The 15841-nt window shown below is 38.1% G+C and overlaps 1 protein-coding gene across 1 annotated transcript in view; it reads right to left on the bottom strand.

Annotated features, from left to right (window-relative positions):
- The window catches only part of OPHN1 (oligophrenin 1), a 296207-nt gene that overhangs the window by 23135 nt on the left and 257231 nt on the right, over positions 1-15841 (bottom strand). The window contains exon 20 of the mRNA XM_041000958.1: positions 3419-3566. Coding sequence (XP_040856892.1) covers positions 3419-3566 — 148 coding nt within the window. The remainder of the gene's footprint in view (positions 1-3418; positions 3567-15841) is intronic.

Here is a 15841-nt window from a genome sequence, read left to right as displayed (position 1 = left end):
ATATATAGTAAAATATGACTCAGTAATACTAGGCCCTTGTATAAACCCTTGATAATGATCATTTAAAAAGATACATATATTCACACAGAAGCTGTGCGTGAATGTTCATAACAGCATCATTCACATGAGTTAGAATGTGAGTATAACCCAAGTTTCCATCAACCAATGAATAAACAACTGATGAGGAAGTAGTAACTTATGGCCCAGCTTGGTAGCCTAGTGGCTAAAATCCTCGCCTTGCATGCATCAGGATCCCTTATGGGCACCGGTTCTAATCCCAGCTGCTCCACTTCCCTTCCAGCTCCCTGCCTGTGGTCTGGGAAAGCAGTGGAGGACAGCCCAAAGCCTTAGGATCCTGTATCCATGTGGGAGACCCAGAAGAAGAAGCTCCTGGCTTCAGATTGGTTTGACACTGACCGTTGTGAACCAGTGAGTAGAAGATCTTCCTCTCTGTCTCTCCTCCTTTCCATATATCTGACTTTCCAATATAAATAAAAATGTCTTTAAAAACAAAAATGGTAACTTCATACAACGGAACACTATTTGGCAATAACAAAATAAATTCTTGATATATACTACAATGTGGATGAATCTTGAACAAAGAATGTTAAGCGAAAGCAGCCAGTCACAAATGACAGTGTATTATATAATTCCATCCATACAAAATGTCCAGAATGGAGGCACAAAGTGGATTAGTATTTGCCAGGAGTTGGGAAAAGAAGGGAATTAAAAGGTATGGGATTTCTTTTCAGTATGATGCAAATGTTCTGTGATAAGATGGTTGAACAAAATACATTAAAACTCCTGAAGTATATGCATTAAAATGGTGAATTTATGACATGTGAGTTATATTGCAGTTTTCAAAGAAGTTAAAAATAAAAATAAAAATGTCTAGACTGAGTGACCTCATTGCAGGATTTTTTTTTTTTTGGCACAAAACCTTCATCACATAGAGAAGCAAATTGAAATCCCAAGAAAAGAAGTGACTAGCTCAAGTTACTCAGCACGCTGGTGGCCATGATGCTAGTTAAACTTAATCCTTAAGTCTACTGCCACCCAGTTCATTCATCTATGGCACTTAATTACTGAGGTCCTACTATGTGCCAGATACTGTACAGTTGCTATGTACAAAAAATGAAAACAAAATATCTGCTGGAATAGGACTGCTATTTTGAGAGACTGTAAACAAATAAGTAAATAACAAATTTATTCTGTAAAATTAGATTATGGAACAAGTATTGGTAGGCATTCAATATTCCCTTAGTTTCTCTTGAATGCCTGCTCACCTTCTTTAGGAAAGAATTGATCTTCTAAACTTCTTTATTCCTTCATGATTGTATTTATTCAACACATACCACACATTTTTCATGGGCTTAGTGGCTAGCGATAAAACTGTTCTCACATACTAAAGGGAAAGGCAGATAGTAAACAGAAAGTAAACCAATAGCAGCTGGTGATATGAATAACATAAAGCTGTAAGTAAAAGGGTCATGGAGTGACTGGAAGAAAATAAAGAAGTATTTAACTCGAGTGCTCAGAGAAGGCAGCTATGAGTAGATGGTTCCTTGCAGAGATCTGAATGAAGCAGTTAGCCTTGTAAAGGTCTGGAGGAAGAATATTTAGGGCCAAGAGAAGAGAAAGTGCAAAGCCTCTTGGTAAGTTTGACACATAAACAAACAGCAGAACCAATGAGATTAAAACAGAGCCAAGTGGACAATGAGGCGGTGATGGTCAGAGACATAAGCAAGTGTACATAATGCAGAAGAAAATGTGAATTTTATTCATCGTTATCTGTTAGAAAAGCAAAGGGAGAGGAGAGAGGAAGGATGAGAGGTGAGGGGGGGGGTAGGGAGAAGGGGCGAGGGAGAGAGAGGGAGACAGATCTCAATCTCTGGTTACTCTCCAAATGCTCACATATTTAGGGTTGGAGCTCACGGCCAAGAAACTCAATTTGGTTTACCTATGTGGATGGCAGAAATCAACGACTTGAGCCAGCACCTGTTGCCTCTAACATAGCACAGCCGGGACTCAAATCCTGACACTCTAAGTGGCATTTTATCAACTATGTCAAACTCCTGCCCCAAATTTCATTTTAAATGTCAAGAGAGATCACTGAAAATTTGCAGCAATGAAAATTACGTGATTTGCATTTTTTCAATGAATGTATATTTTGCTTGTTGCTGTTGAAAACTGATTACACACAGCAAGAGGGCAAGCAAGGATGCCACATGTTAAGAGATGTTGATGGTTCAAGCATGGTGATAGTGCTTGGAAGTAGAGGGATTCAGTCCATAACGTGCATGGAGAGATGCCAGGAACTGCAGATGGATTTAGATAGGAGAGAAAAGGGGGAATGGATGGTTAAGGATGACTGTAAAATTCTTGACCTTGGGGAACTGTTAACACCAATTACTTAGATGGAGAAAGGAGAACTCAAGCATTGTGGATCACATTTTAAATTTGAGATGTCCATGGGTTGTTCAAAGACAAGTGCTGAGCAGGGAGTTGGTAGTAGACAGTAGATCGTAGAGGGTAGCTATCAGTGTTCGAAATATAAATTTTGAAATAATCTTCAGTATTTAAATAATATTTAAAACCAAAACAATTAATGAGATCGCACACAAAAAGAACAGAGAAGGAGGCTAAGAAGGCTACGGAATCTCCCAATATTTGGAAGTGACAGAGAGAATGAAAAACAGCAGAAGGGAACCAGATAGCTGGAGAGTTTGGTGTCCTGAGAGCCAAGTGAACAGAAATTTCAGGGAAAATTCAATCAACTGAATCAAACAGTGCTCACTAGCCAAGTAGGATGACTACAGTGGTGATTTAGTTTGGCCACAAGGAGACTGTTGACAATCTGGACAAAAGTGGTCTCCGTGGAGTAGTAGGGACAGATGCTCATTTACAATGATCAGGTCTCTGTACCAGCAATTATCCATCAGATGCCATCTATTTGCTCACATTACTGTTTTCCTTTATGCTGTGAGCTCATTGAGGCCAGAGAAGGGATCTGATCTTCACCCAGTATTTAGCACAGCACCTGGCTCACAGCAGCTCTTCAATCCATGATTGCCATATTTGAATTTAAAAATCTTAAAAAAACATGCAGAAAGCATTTTGCTCACCCACTTCAAAGTACTGAAGATATGGATCTAAGAACATCTTGGATTCTCCACCGGCCTCACAAGAGATCATAGAGCTTCCTTTATAAGCTCATTCTAATACTATTCACAGGCAAATGATTAATTCCCTTGCTGGGCACAAACTATAAAATTTGTTTCCCCTGGCTGCTTTTAACCACCCCCCCCCAAAGCCAGAAAAGGTCTACCTTTATATGGAGAAAAGCAGCCAGCCAGCATCTCTGCTCTTCAACATCACCTTTGTCCCTAATCACTTAAAGGTGAATCTCAGTACTGACCTTCACTTTCGTCCAGGGAAGAAGTATAGAACACGGTCCTTTCCCGCAGCAAGCGCTTTGAAATTGTGATTGGTTTGTGCCTTCTTGCTGTCACTCGAGGTGGAGGCACTGGGGGTGCAGCACTTTCCTCAGGTGGACCTAAGTAGATCTGTACAAGAGGAAGAGAAGATATCCGGGAAACAAATTAGTTTAAAATTTTGTCTCTCCAGTGCTACCTACCAGTTCACGTCTGCCAGCATTGCATCTAGAGAGTACCATGTGAATACTAACATGGCTAAAGGAACTGGTGGGATTTTCTTTATTCATACTAGCCACCCCGTAAGGGCTTAGGGAGCCTTGCATGCTTAAAGTACAGGATGGGGAATTTCTTGGTGAGGAGGAAAATTCAGACAAAAGATTGCAACAGCAGGAGCTGGCATTCTGGTGTAGCTGATTGAGCTGCCCCTTGACATCCGTACCCTTCATCAATGTGGGTTCTAGTTTAAGCTATTCTGCTTCCACTCCATAATCCTGTTAATGTACCTGGGGAGGCAGAATAAGATGACTCAAGTATTTGGGCCCCCATCCCTCAAGGATGCTGAGTGGAGTTCCTGGATGCTGCTTTTCGCCTGACCTGATCTGGTTTTTACAACCATTTGGACAGCAATCATTAGACAGAAGATCTCTCGTGTGTGTGTGTGTGTGTGTGCCTCCCTTCTCTGAGTCTCAGCTTCCTCATCAGTAACATGGGATAGCACCACCTATGTCACAACATGTGGTAAGAATCAAGTGTAAGAGATTGTCCAAGTGCTTTGTATGCAGTAGGGTGGTATGTAGACTGAGCACACCAACATGTGCATGTAGTCTGTATTTACAAAAGGAAATCAAAGAATCTGGTTATATTTTTGTCTCTAGGCATGAACAATATTTTATTGGGGAGAAGAAGAAGTAAATTGGTTTTCTCTTGTACATTATTTTACTATTTTAAAATTCCATAGCATGGCACATTATCTGTTCAGTTAAATAGAATAAAACTATGGTTAAAAAAAAAAAAAGCAAAACGAAAGTGCCTTGTTAGTTACAAAGAGTGCTGGAGGAGTGCAGGAGGAACTGTTATTGAAATTTTTATACAGATAAAGTATCCCTAATCCAAAAGTTCGAAAGGCAAAATCCTCAAAAATGAAAAGCACCAAAATGACACCCAAACTAGGTAATTCCACACTGAAGTTTTTTGTTTCATACATCAACGCATAAAATTATGGCATTACCTTCAGAAAGCTTTAATGAATTTCACATTTAGCCTGGGATCCAATCCCCAAGATATTATATATATATATTCTGTTAGCTTACACATATATCTATTCTAATATAAGTATCTTCCCTTATCTGAAGAAGACTGAGCCTGGCCTGAGTGCACACACTTTCAGATGCCACCATTCATGGAAAGGGATCACTGCCCAGACATTGAAAACACCAAAATTAACTCAAATAGCTACTGTGATAAGAAATGTCAGGGTCCAACATACTATTAAGTAAAAGTCGACACATGTCATGGAAAATGCATCATAGGGAGCACCAAAATAAAAATAAAGCCTTGCAGAAGCAGAACTATGATAAGGAAAAATGCAGGAACACTCAAAAGTCTATTATCTATTTCCTGGTATTAAGGATGAGAGACTATGACCACCACAAGCAGAGGAGGCTTTGAAGCCACATTTCGGGGTTTTCCATTAGCAACACTCTTCTAAACAGCTACAATTTTGTGAGCATGCATTCAAGCACTGCAGTGGTTGCTAGAAACATTGCTGGCCTTTCCTCAAACACACCAAGGCCTTTGCACTGTTTCTTCTCCCTGGAATGCTATTCCATATCTTTCTCAATTCCTCCAACATTTTGATCAAAGAAGCCCTTCACAGGTAAGGTCTTCCAGGCTAATGAGTATGAAGCTTTAATATGCTTTTCTCTATCCAACATTTCTTCTTGATTTTTATTTAATTATTTTCTCTTCTGCAATTAGCACTTTTTTTTAACTTGTCACTTTTTAACATAGTAAATCTAAGTAAGTATTCTTGTATGTGTCTCCCAATTCCATTTTAAGCTTTAAGGAAGTAGGATTCGTGCTCTTTGCTCCATCTCTAGCAGCTTAATGCCTAGAGCTGCTCAATCAAAACACAAAATACACTGGGTCCCCCCACTCACGTGGGAGACCTGGATGAAGCTTTTGCTTCCTGGCTTTGATCGGGCTCAACAATGGCCCTCCAGGCATCTTGGAATGAACCAGCAGATGGAAGATCTCTCTACCTTTTCTTTTCTGTGTAACTCTGACTTCAAAATAAATCTTTCTTTAAAAAAAAAAAAAGACTATGGCTTTCTAGGCGTTGGAAACCCAGGATTGAATAACAGTGATTGCTGAGATGTATAACAAAGAAATGAGGTAAACCCTATGATGGTCCCTGATTACCAAAGCTGGAGATAATTTTGCAGGCCACAGGACACAGAGGGAAGCCTGGACAGAGACCAGTGCTCTCTCTAAATTGAGAACATGGAGTTTGGATTGTGGGAAATGCAAGGAAGCAAGAGTTTGTAAGAGAGTACTGCAGAGACACTGAAAAACTTTAAAATATTGCTGACAACATTTAAGAAAATTAAATAATTGTGTATGAATAGGAAGTTAATTATTATGAAGATGTACACTCTCAGCAAATTGATCTGCAGACTGATCATGATCATGACACCTGTAAAAAACAGAAGTTCATAAATTGATTCAAAACTTTACAGGGAAATGAAAAGACTTAACCAAAACAATATTTTAAAACAAAAACATAATTGGAAGGTTTACACTAGCTAGGCTTCAAGTCTTAGGACAAAGCTGCAGTAACCAAGAGAGTTGGTGTGGTACTGCTGTCAAGACAGGTCAACAGAGGGATGGAATAGAACAAACTCAAGACCTAGATGAAAAAGCCTCGCCATTTTAGTTTAGGGAAAGCTTTCCTAAATGCAATGTTCTTAAAAGAAAGGGATTGGTAAGTGGGATTTCATGAAATTAAAAACAAACAAACAAACAAACAAAGCTTGTGCTTTTCTGAAATACTTTGAGAGCGGGAAAAAGTTACATACTGAAATAAAATATTTGCAAATCCTTTATCTGATAAAACACTTGTGTCCAGAATATATAAAGTACCCCACTCAGCAATAAAACAAATGAGTAGAAAACAGAATATTTGAGCACTTCATCAAAGTATACAAAATGGTATACATACAATATTCTCTAATGAGTTCAATATTAACTCATTAGCGAACAGCAATTAAAACCACAATGAGATACCACTACATACCTAATCAGAGTGATTACAATTGTTCTACTTGTGAGTTTGATGTTATAAATTTATTTTTTTAGTTTTAAAATTCAACATTTTATTCTTACTCAAAATTTAGCAATGTTTAACATTCTGTCACTATCAATTTATAGGTGGACATACAATCATATACTATTTTATCTTGAAAACAAGCATATTAATAAGAGTGATTATATCATATGTTATAAAGGATGATAAGACTTTCACTGTGGGGTGAATGTAAAATGTACAACTGCAGAATATGTTCTTTCAAACATTACTAAATGAAATAATGTAAATTAACACATAATTATCAATAATTTTGAACTTATACTTTTAAAACTTCCAAAGGAGAAATCTCCAGGTCCAGAGGATTTAAATAAGGGATTCCATTAAATGTATAAAGAATTCACATAAATTTTATTCTCTAAAATGTCACAACTGCTTAGGAAAATATCTGGGTAATTTCTTACAAAGTTAAGCATATAATTATGATGTGAGCTGTTCACTTCACTCCTATATATTTTCTCAAAATGTAATAAAACAGTTATACAGACTTAAAAACAAATCATTACGATAATTTTACTTGTAACAATCTCAACTTGGAAACAACAAAAGTCCCTCTCAATTTGCAAATTTGCAATTTGTGCATGTGTGTGACCCTGTAGCTATACATACATATATATATATATATATATATACACAAACATATCTTATATGACTACAATTATATAAAATTCTAGAAAATATAATTAACGTATCATGACAGAGTTGATCAGTGGATGCCTAAAGTGGGGTAGTTGAGGCAAGAATTTCAAAGGGACAAGAAGAAATTTTTAGGGGTCATGACTATGTCCACTATGTTGATTTTTATGATGATGCAGGCATATGTCAAAAATATATGCATCTCAATAAAGCTCCTTAAGAAAAAAAAAAACTTCTACCACCATTCCTCTTTCCATGTTTCAATATCTATTCTACTTGGAATTTATTTCAGTGTGTGGTGTGACAGAACGATAATCTTAATTTTACAAATAGATAATTAACTTTATACACCACATACTATAAATTAAAAACTATACCAAATGGGCCTTTTTAATCAAAACAGAAATCCCGATGATATCATGGAAAATAATGGCAGCCCTGATATAATCATTTGTAATTCCAAGGCACAAGATACGAAAAAAGTCAAAACTGCAAATAATAAACTAGAAGAAAATATTTGCAACTACCCAATAAGACAATGAGTTAAATATAAATTCACTGAGAAAAAACACAAACTGCTTAACACAAACATGAACAAAAGTAATAATAAAGGACAAAGGGAAGAAATAAAATCTCATGAACATCAAAAATAACCAATTTCACCAGTAATCATAACACTATATGTTACAATAACAAAATCTCATATTTTCCCTATTAAACTGGAAATACAAGGAACACAAATCATCTCCTAATTGTCAAATCCAATAGGCATTTTTTTATCCTTATTGTGACTGTTTCAACATTTGACATAGTGAATCATTCCCCCTTTAAAAGTGCTTTCTCTTTTCTTTCCTGAATTATCCTATCCCTAATTCTGTGACACTGCCTGGTCTCTTTCACCGGCTCCCGCCAAATGCTGTTCTTCTCCAATATGTGTTCCCAGCCAGCTAATGAGCTCATCAATCTACCTTGCAATAACAGATATCCCTATGGTTTCTATGCCAATATATCTAATTGCTTGCTTGGTATTGCCAGCTGAGTATCCCAGAGGTATCTCAAATCCAATATTTCTAGAATTAAACACGTTTAATTCTTCTCTTAGAATTGTTTATTACATAAAACAATACTGATGTCCAAGCCAGAAATCTGGACATTATTATACAAGCATTTTTCTCTCTTCTACATCCCACATCCATTAAGTCACCAAATTCTAGCAATTACGCTCCCTTAATGTGTCTCTAATCTATCCCTCTGCTCATTGCCATGACCTCAGTTTACAGCCTCATAATGTCTGTGATTATCACAATCATCTCCTGCTTCTAGTCATTCTGTTCTTTAATCTTTCTGTTCTGGCGCAAAAAAAAAAAAAAGTGATTTTTCTAAACTCAAATCAAATTGTGTTATTCTCCTGCTTAAAATATATCAGTGACTCTTCCCTATCTTTGAGACAAAGTATAAATCCTTTGTTACCATGAAATAAGCTCTATAATCGGACCAATCTCCAGTCCTCATTACCTTATATTCACTACATCCATTGCATTTTCTCTATATTATAATCACTCTGAATTATTACACCTTTAGTCTCTGAACTATTGAGTTCTTCAGCTTCTTATGCTGCTTTATTTCTTTGATCCATCGTTCCTGTATGCATTCAGAGAACGCCTTCTCCCTTTGTGGCAGAGTATCAACTGATGCCTCCCAATATCCATCTTCTTCTTCTACCTTTATCAATAGAAGACCCTGAGTTTCAGCTAGGAACACATATCTCCATTCCCTGGCCTCCCTTGAAACTATGTAAGGCCATGTAACTAAGTGTTAGACAATAGAATACAAATATAATTGATATATGAAAGCTTTTGGATCATAGTTCAGCTGTGTGCCCTACTGCACACAATCACCCACTTTTACTTCAGCCTGGGGAACTGACTTGGGCCTGAGCAACTGCTGGGCTTGGAGCAGGGAAGCCACATTCTTTCCACCCCACTGCCCCCACACCTCAGCAAGTACTCCTCCTGCTCCACTCCCACCAGCAACAGAATCAGAATCAACAGCAGGAGGAAATATTATCTTCTTAAAGAGAAATGAGAAGAGATTCAGCAGCCTGTGTCATTGGTAATATTGCCTGAGGAAGAACCTTACAGACCACACAGACTTGGAGTCCAGCCTGGATCACTAGGCAAGGTCAGGGTTCCCTCCTACTCCAGTGAAGCAAGAGCACATTGCTGGCATCCCATCCCCTGACTAGGGATCCTGGTGAATAACAGGGAAAAGGTGTTATCTTAACAAGCGAGGTGCAGGCTGCCTTGGCTCACCTGCATGTGACTAGGGAATTTTATCTGAAGGATAAATCAATTGTCCCAACTGACTTTGAGTATGTCCTAGAGTTGACACAGGAAGAATGCACTCCCCTCTCCTCTATATTGCTGATGCCTGTTTACACACTGCTAAGCCAGAATACTAACAGAATACCCATTGGCTTTGGGGCGTCTTGGTTCTCTCCACGGACAGAGCTGTCTTGCCGAACTAAGAATGTATCTCCTGCTCCCTGTAACTGTAAGAGCACTGCATGCCATTGTGTCTGGCTCAGAACTCCATGAATGACCGTTGGGTCATTAAAAAGGGTCTGTACTCAAAGTGAGAACTGCATAGATCCTCTGTGTGGTTCTTGTGTGGATGGGTAACCGTAATGGACTCTCCCTGGGCACTGATGAACTTGGCAGAGAGTAGATGAGTAGCAATAACACCAGTAGAAATGATCATATCCTTCCGTTGCTGCCAACAGAGGGGACCTACCATACCCAACTTGGGTGTCCCCCTGGACTACTGAACCTCATCTGAGTACTGAGCTGAGTTCCATTACTCAACCTAGCACATGCCCTTTCTCACCACGATGGAATGAAACTGGGAAGTACTAACATAGGAAATTCTAGCAAATGGACTAATACATGTAGACTAAACAACATGTTTCTGAATGAATTGTGATCACAGCCAAAAGCAAAACGAAAACTTATAAAAATCCTGGAAATTAATGAGGATGAAAACACAACATGCCAAAACTAGTGGGATTATAGGCAAAACATTGTTAAGAGGGAAGTTTATAGCAATTGGTGGCCTAATCAAGAAAATGAAAAAGCATCAAACAAATGATCGAACAATACATTCAAGGACTAGAAAAATAAGATCAAAATTAGCAGGAGGAAAGAAATAATTAATATTAGAGAAGTAGTAAAATTGATAACAAAAAAGATACAAAAAAATCGGTCAAATGATGAACTGTTGTTTTGCAAAAAAATAAAATTTATACATCATTGGCCTAACTAAACTCAAAACCAAAGGAAAGTGATCAAAATTAATAAAATTACAGTTGAAAAAGAAGACATGACAATGGACACCAAGAAATAGAATCATCAGGAATTAATACCAACAGCTATATATCAAAATATTTCAAAGTCTAAAAGAATTGTGTACATTTCTGTATATATACAACTTAGCAAAATTGAGTACTGAAGACACAGAAAAGCTAATCAGACCAATTACCAAGACAGAGATCCAATCAGTAATACTTTTCCAAACAAGAAAATTCTAGGACCAGATGTCTTCACTTCTGAATTCTGTAAACTTTCTTTAAAAATAAATTTAAAAGATTATTTTAAAAACTTTTATTGGAAAGTCAGATTTACAGAGAGAAGAAGACACAGAGAGGAAGATCTTCCATATGCTTGTTCACTCCCCAGGTGGCTGCAATGGCCAGAGCTGAATTGATCCAAAGGCAGGAGCCAGAAGCTTCCTCCAGGTCTCCCACATGGGTGCAGGATCCCAAGGCTTTGGGCCGTCCTCTACTGCTTTCCCAGGACACAAAAAGGGAGCTGGAAGGGAAGTGGAGCAGCCAGGATACAAACCAGCACCCACAAAGGTGAGGACTTTAGCCACTAGGCTACCAACCTGGGCCCTTCTGAAAACTTTTTAAGAAGAATGAATTAATTATTCTCAAACTATTCAAACCAATTCAAAGAGAGGAAATCCTCCCAAACTCCTATAATGCCAAAATCACCTCAATTCCAAAACCAGAAAAAAGTACAACAAAGAAAGAGAACTATAAACTAATATTCCTGATAAACATAGATACAAAAATCCTTGAGAAAATACTAGCTAATAGATCCAACAGCACATCAGAAAGATGATTCGCCTGGACCAAGGTGGGATTTATTTCTGGCAGGCAGGAATAGCTCAATGTACACAAATCTATAAATGTGATGTAGTAACAACCTGAAGTATAAAAACCATATAATTAGCTAAAGAGATGCAGAGAAAGCATTTGACAACATGCCACATCCTTTCATGATAAAAATCATAACAAAATGCAAATAGAAGAATTATTCCATAACACAGTCAAGGGAATATATGACAAACCTATAGCCAGCATCATATTGAATTGGTAAAAATCAGAAGAATTTTCACAAAGATCCAGAACCAAAGCAGGATGTCCATCCTCACCACTGCTGCTCAATATTCTAGAAATTTTAACCAGATCAACGGAGTACAAATTGGAAAGGAGGGGGTCAAATTATCCTTGTTTTCAGATGACATGCTCATATGTACAGGCAACCTTAAAAATGACTAAGAGACTGCTGGAATGCATTAGAGAGTTTGGTAAAGTTGCTAGATATAAAGTCAACACAGAACAGTCAGTAGCCTTTGTTTACAATGACAGGCCTGAGAAGGCTACTGTAAATCAGTCTTAGAGTACAGTTAATAAAGGAGAGCAAAGATTTCAGCAAAGAAAATTATGAAACATTTAAGAAATAAATAAAGGAAAGAAACTAAAAAAATGGAAGCTCTTTCCATGTTCGTGGATTGGAAGAATACTATCAAAAGAGCACTGTACAAATTCATTGTCATCCCAATCAAAATATTGATGACATTCTTTTCAGATCTTGAAAAAGGATGCTAAAATTCACATGGAAACACAAGTCCCTGAACAGCTCGAGCAACCATAACCCACAAAAGCAAAGCCAAAGGCATCACAATATTTCAAGGCATACTATAGAATAGTTATATATAAAAAAAAATCTGGTGCTGGCATTAAAAAAAAAAAGGCATGTAAACCAATGGAATAGAACAGAAACTCCAGAAGTCAATCCCCACAGCTACAACGAACTAATAAAACAAGTTAAAATCAATGCTTGGAGTAAAGAGACTTTATTTCTTTATTCAGTAAACGGCTGGGAAAGTGTTATCTCCACACACAGAAGTATGAAATAAGAACCCCACATTACACCTTATACAAAAATCAACTTCAAGTCAGGTCCTGGCGTGGTGGCCTAGCAGTTAATGTCCTCACCTTGCATGCACCAGGATCCCATGTGGGCGCCGGTTCTGATCCCGGCGGCCCTGTCTCCCATTCAGCTCCCTGCTTGTGGCCTGAGAAAGCAGTCGAGGACAGCCCAAAGCCTTGGGACCCTGCACCTGTATGGGAGACCCAGAAGAGGCTCCAGCCTCTGGGCTCCTGGCTTCAGATCAGCGCAGCTCTGGCCATTGTGGCCACTTGAGGAGTAACTCAATGGACAGAAGATCTTCCTCTCTGTCTCTCCTCCTCTATGTGTATCTGACTTTCTAATAAAAATAAAATAAATCTTAAAAAGAAATCAACTCAAATGGGTCAAGGTTCTAAATCTATGATGTGATATCAAATTAGTAGTTGAAAATATCAGAGAAACTCTGCAAGGCACTGGCATAGGCAAAGACTCTTGAAGAAGACCCTAGAAGCATAGACAATCAGAGCAAAAACAGACAAGCGGGATTACATCAAGCTAAGACGCTTCTGCACTATAAAGAAAACAGTCAACCAAGAAAAGAGGCAACAGACAGAATGGCAGAAAATACTTGCAAACTACGCAACTGAAAAAGGATTAATATCTAGAATTTATAAAGGGATCTAGAAACTTGGCATCAACAACAACAAAAACAGTGCAGTTAAGAGATGGGCAAACAGTCTAGTACTGTGAAATAGCAGGTAAGGCCTCTGCCTGTTGCACCAACATTCCATATGAGCACTGATTTTCGTTCTGGCTGCTGCATTTTCAGTCAAGCTCAAGTTAATGTGCGTGAATAGTCAGTGAAAAGATGGCGCAAGCACTTGGTTCCTTCATCCAAGTGGGAGACCAGAAGAATTTCCTAACTCCTGGTCTTCTGGTTTTGGACTGGTCTAGCTCTAGCAATTTTGGTCATTTGGTTGGTGAACCAGAAGTTGGAAAACAAATTATGTAACTAAAATAGAGTATGAAAAAAATAATACATGTTGAACACAACTGATGTTTTGAGATTTGATTATCCTTTAAAGCCCTTTTTTAATTTTTTCCCCATTTTATTCTTTAAAGATTTATTTATTTTTATTGGAAAGACGCATATATATAGAGAGAAGCAAATGCAGAGAGAAAGATCTTCCAACCGCTGGTTCACTGCCCAAGTGGCTGCAACGGCCGGTGCTGCACCAATCTGAAGCCAGGAGCCAGGAGCTTTTTCCATGTCTCCCATGCAGGTGCAGGGCCCTAAGGCTTTGAGCTGTCCTCTACTGCTTTCCCAGGCCACAGGCAGGGAGCTGGATGGGAAATGGAGCAGCCAGGATTAGAACTGGCACCCCATATGGGATCCTGGCGTGTGCAAGGCGAGGACTTTAGACACTAGGCTACTGTGCCGGGCCCTAAAGCCCTTTTCTCTACTCTTAAGGAACAGGGCTTTTTAAAATAAATATCAGTTGAATTTTTAGTGGAGGGTTAAGCTTACGATTATGAAATAAACTGAAAGTATGTCACTGTAAAAGTTAAAAGTAGGTGGGGGTGGAAGCAGGATGGAAAATATCACTGTACTCCTTTGCTGGTATATAGGAAACACATGAAATTTGCTCATGTAATATCAATATTTGACATGTTTAAAAAAGAATAACATATGAAGAAAATGAAACATCTGCAATTCATTCTCTCTTTTCTCTTCCTGGATAGTAAATGGAGACTAATAAATAGCAACCTAGTTTCCAACGATTAAAGTCAAGAGGTGAAAATGGTTGCGCTCGTCCATAAATTTTGAATTATTCACTTCTAGACCTCATGTGAGAGCTAAATGGACTGCTAAGAGAAATGAAATATCTAAGCCCAAATGTGCAGTCCTCTGTTGCAGGAGGATCTTTGTCTAGGAAGTCAGACTGCTCCGTGATTAATCTACTTGTCTTTCATTACTGACTTCATACACTAGCCATTGTATGAAGCCTTCTCTGATTTCTTTTCCATATGTTCCCAAAAATATTCAATGCACATCTTTAACACAGTAGTTACTACACCGCATTCTAAGTATTACTTGGCCCATGTTACTGAGTTCCATGGGTTCCTAACAACAGAAATTTCTGTCTTACTCATCTCTAGAAGCTAAGACCTACTAGGGTATGCAGCAAGAGGCAACAGCTCAACAACAGTTCTTGAAATGAATGTTCATTGATTTTCAATCTAGGCTGTCATTTCAAATAAATTGAAAACAAAAAAGAGGTTTTTTTTTATGTGTGTGAAATTTTCAATGTATTGCAGATTAGAGCCAAATTCTCTTGCGGCCAATGCTATGGCTCAATGGCTAAAACCTCACCTTGCAAACTCTAGGGTCACATATGAGCACCAGTTTTTGTCCCATTTACTTCACTTCCCATCCAGCTCCCGGTTTGTACCATAGGAAAGCAGAAGAAGATGCCCAGTGCCTTAGGACCCAGCACCCACATGGGAGATCTGGAAGAAGCCCCTGGTTCCTGGCTTCAGATCGGCTTAGCTCCAGCCATTTCGGCCATTTGGAGCATGAACAAGCAGATGAAAGATCTTTCTCTCTGTCTCTCCTTCTCTCTTTAAATCTGATCTATCTTTGCAATAAAAATAAATCTTAAAAAAAAAGAACATAATTATCTGATGTAACCGTAGTTTGCTCACCATATCCAACTTCCCACTACATCTGTCATTTTGCAAAGTCTCTTTTGACCATTATTCTGTTCTCTATTTCTATAAAATTAACTTTTTCAGCTTCATCATATTAATGAGAGTATGCACTGCTTGTCTTACTGTGTCTGGCCCATTTCACTTAACATAATCGTCTCCAGTGTTGCTGCAGTAACAATATTTCATTTGTTTTTATGACTGAATAACATATCACTATATGCATACGTATGTACCATGTTTTTCTTTAACATTCACTAATTACTTCTATGACAAGTGGGAAGAAAGAGTGCAACACAGAGGTTAAAGAATCAGGTCAGAATCAGAGTAAGTGTGCTGTGATCATCCCACTTATAAGTGATATAACTTTGAGCCATGTAATCAAATTCTATGAGTGTCCAACTTGAGGCTTTCTTGCCCCAAACTTCAGCTATAAAATG

Source organism: Ochotona curzoniae, unplaced genomic scaffold (assembly GCF_017591425.1).
Source record: "Ochotona curzoniae isolate NIBS_2020 unplaced genomic scaffold, NIBS_Ocur_1.0 contig_1274, whole genome shotgun sequence".
NCBI lineage: Eukaryota > Metazoa > Chordata > Mammalia > Lagomorpha > Ochotonidae > Ochotona > Ochotona curzoniae.
Note: the sequence above shows the minus strand (reverse complement) of the source record. Positions and strands in the feature narration are given on the sequence as shown.